General features: G+C 48.4%; 1 protein-coding gene across 1 annotated transcript; it reads right to left on the bottom strand.

The window, feature by feature from the left end:
* Window positions 1–1868: 1868 nt before the first annotated feature.
* LOC306917084 (G-protein coupled bile acid receptor 1-like) lies at window positions 1869–3455 on the bottom strand (the record flags this gene model as incomplete). Its single annotated transcript, XM_079495210.1, has 2 exons — window positions 1869–2445; window positions 2859–3455. The coding sequence occupies 2 exons, from the start codon at window positions 3453–3455 to the stop codon at window positions 1999–2001; spliced, it is 1044 nt and encodes a 347-aa protein (XP_079351336.1). The 3' UTR covers window positions 1869–1998.
* Window positions 3456–4073: the final 618 nt, after the last annotated feature.

Below are 4073 nucleotides of genomic sequence, written 5' to 3'. Positions count from 1 at the left end.
CATCACGCAAATTGGTACACAGTCTCTCTAGAGCCATTCAACGAAACGGGTCTTTCAGATTTCTCAGACTCCATCCTGATTGGCTAAGATTGGCTTCCAAAGCAAGCAGGAGTGCTCAGTTTCAAACAAAATGCTGCAAATCATGAACACATCGTGTGATTTCCGTGAAATTGTGCACACACATTCCCACTAGGCTGAGGAAGAAATGCCACATGAACATTTTCAACTCAGCCTCATGGTGGCGCTATAACTGGCAGAAAAGTGTTTTACCTCTAACTGCACGGATCTGTGGATAACTTTGTATGCCAACTCCCTAGAGGCCAAGGAAAAACCTTTGCCTGGAATTTTTCACATATGTAAAACACATTTTCTAATATTACTCCTTCAGATTTTATCCAAATTTCACGCAAATCGGTACACATGCTCTCCATAGTCATGTGATCAAGACGGGTTTGTTTGATTTCTCATAATCCACCCTCATTGGCTACGATTGGCTTCTAAACTTTTCAGGAGTAGCCCGCTTTGTACCCATTTTGTACAAATCGCCGATTGTCCGATTGTGGTGAAACTGCATGCATATTCCCACTAGGCTTTGGAAGAAATGCCACTTGACAGTTTTCAAATCAGCCTCATGGTGGCGCTACAACAGGCCAAGCCACGTCACACACACACACGCACGCATGTACGCACGCGCACACACACGTTTACATTGCTCCTAAACATTTTGCCAAACATCACACTCACATTCCTATCCTCCTGGTGGAGACCTGTGCCCAGAAGGGCACTTTTTCTAGTTTATTCTGCATTTGAGCCACAGACCACCATTTGATGAGATTTATCCTCTCACACCCAAAACGTTGAATATTTTATTCCATGCTGTATTGATGTTGGTACCATGTGAGAGATAACAGGCACGCTTTTATCAAAATAACAATCCTTCTACATCCTCTAATTGTGTAGACTTCTTGTAAATTATCTGATGCAGATTAACAATAAATTAACCAAATGGACCCATAAGGGTCCCATAAGGGTCCATTTGGTTTCATTTTACGCTCTCAAGAGTTAAAGATCCAGGGTCCATTTGGTTACCAACTCTCCATCATTTAGCTGGGGACCACCTGGAACCTCTGGTTAAGGACCACTGGTTGAAAACCACTGCTCTACTACATTGAGTACATTCAATCCCCGTTGGATACGCAATCCAGGTCACGACCTGGATTCAAACTCAAATGATCTCCTGTTGAAAACAAAAGGGGAATCTCCTGTTAGCCATTGGGAGTAATAGGTTTCTTGGATTCAGTCCGGGTTACTTCTGCTAAACTCGGTTCATCCTGTAGGCTACAACTCATGTCACCAATGACCATTTCCTCAGAGCAGCTCCACGTCATCAATCTGTTCATGATAGCAATGTCCTTGCAGTGTTACTTATGACATGTATCTGTTAACTGCTAGGTAGCAAGCTGCGTCACAGTGTCACCAAAAGCCATGAGGACTTCCCACACGCCACACCCACACTTTCTGATATGAACAATAAGGCCATCACATGGCTAGCACTTTCAATATCACATGACATGACACTGATGATCCCCTGTATCGCTTTTTTTCCAACATCATGCCATCCGGACAAATTACAGAACTTGAAAAAGGTTTAGTAGGAGTTTTGTCCCCTCGGCCATCGCGGCATTATAACAAACTGCGCCGCCGATAGGATGGTTCTGTATACAGTGGGGACCTCATGTTTTTTGCATTGTCTTGATGTTATGTTTTCTGTAGACACGGCGCGCCTCCGCCATTGACACAAAAAGCAAACGTTCCCATAGTTTCAGGTCCGGATTTCCCAGTATGTTGATTATCACATCCTGGGGGTATTTCTAAGGTGCTGATTACAAACATTCTCTTGATTATCGGGTGATAACATCCGAAACGGGTGGTTTTGTTCTGGGTGTGAAGATGACTATCCTTTCCGGACAATAAAGACTATTATTGTCTTTCGTTAACTTAGAGCGCAACTTCCACTGCTGCCTGCCCCCTCCATCTCCATCGGTCCCGGAGCTTCTGGAGGAGTTTACACGCGGGCTCCGTGTATTTCCTGTTGGCCAGGCCGAGCACCAGCGGCACCACGGCCATGCTCCCGATGCCGGTGCACGACAGCACGATGTGCGTGGTGGAGCTCCAGCGGGACTCGCTCAGCAGGAACACCACGCACACGTGCATGTAGATGATGTAGGGCACCCAGCAGGCCAGGAAGGTCAGCGACACGGCCACCACGCAGCGCGTGTACCGCAGGTTCAGCCGCTGCTCCCAGTCCGACCCGCCCTGGCCGCCCCGCTGCTCCACCGAGCGGTGGAGGCGGCAGATGTCCCTCATCTGTCCGCGGGTGATGAACAGAACCCGGCCCGTCATGCCCACGATGGAGACGATGGCGGGCAGCAGGACACCGTAGACCTCCAGGTAGATGAAATAAATCACAATGTTTCTATACAAAATACAATGATGTATGGAATGGTAATTGAAAAAGAAAAAAAAAGATTCTAAAGCCCAAACCACACCAAAGGGTTGAGTCGGGACAAAACGGTTTTTAAGGTCAACCACACCAATGAAACTCATTGAGTTGCATTGGTGTGGTTTACCTGAAAAACCGTTTTGTCCCGAACAGACCCTTTGGTGTGGTTTGGGCTTAAGAAATCAGATGGTATACCTCACTTCAAGACTTGTATATTGCACATGGAGAAAATCACCTTGCTCAAGTCACACTGAACAGTATTTAGTCTGTATGTGTATTTATATCTTGTATGTCCTCCACTTTCCATATGATATACTCTCTTAGCAGTGTAACGTAATACAAATATTAACTATACCTCCAGGTAGATGAAGGCGTTGGGGAAAACCCGGCGGTAGGAGCAACAGGTGGTGCTGTTGGCCGAGCAGTTGGCCGGAGGCCACGCCGCCGTGGCCGCCCAGCCGCCGCCCACGCAGCAGCTGTCCCACTCCGTCCCCGTCCAGTTGTTCCAGCCGAACGCCGGCAGCGAGGCGTAGAGCAGCGGCGGCGCCCAGACCGCCAGCAGCGCCAGCGGGAAGCTGCGGTGGAGCCACAGGCTGCTGTAGTGCAGCGGGCTCACGATGCACATGTAGCGCTCGTAGTGCACCATCACCAGGTTGAAGAGGAACGCCAGGAACAGGAAGTTGGGGAAGACGTGCACCATCATGCACGAGCTGAAGCTCAGGTGCCGGTTGAGGCCCATCCAGGGGATGAAGGGCAGCGCCACGCCCGTGCACAGGTCGGCCACCAGCAGGCTCAGGAAGAAGTAGTTGGGCGTGTTGTGGAGCTGGCGGTTCCACACGATGCCCAGGATGATGACCAGGTTGGCCAGGATGATGGAGGTGGACAGAGGCACCGTGATCATGTAGATGAGCTCCTCCTCGGAGAGGAGAGGCTGGGAGTCATTGTAGTCCATATCGTATAGCTGAAGACCACCTCGATCTCGGAGCCTGAGGTCCTCTTCTCCACTCCCATCAATGAGGAGCAGCCCTAGTATGGATCACAGGGGAGAGTTGTCAATGACAGCAATGGAGGTATAGGTACAGTAAATAAAACAGACATATTCTTAAATGAAATGCTACCAAAGAATTGATTAACCACTTAAGCACAATTTCATACTTTGTTTCATTGTTTCTTTTGCTGCAAAAGAAAGAAAAGCGCATGGATCTGCTATTGAAACTTTTTTTTACATGACTTTCACCTATAATTCCGTTCCGCAGGTCTGAAATGTCACTTCGCAAATCAGGCTGGAACCCAGGCTAATGATGTACACCATCATCTGGAACCCAGGCTAATGATGTACACCATCATCTGGAACCCAGGCTAATGATGTACACCATCACCTTTTCTCTTGTAGACGTATCGCTCCATCTGGAGTCCATGTTGGTACCTCCAGGTGGGTGGATGCTGCTAGGAACTTCAGCACATCAACGTGCGAGGTGTTGTATTGTCCCTGTTGTACCGTCTAAGGCTAAGCCACCATATATGGCAGAGACTTAAGCCTATAGTCCTCCTGACCACCGTTGTGTGAACG

Source organism: Electrona antarctica (assembly GCF_951216825.1).
Source record: "Electrona antarctica genome assembly, chromosome: 24".
NCBI lineage: Eukaryota > Metazoa > Chordata > Actinopteri > Myctophiformes > Myctophidae > Electrona > Electrona antarctica.
This window is presented reverse-complemented; position numbering and strand designations above follow the sequence as displayed.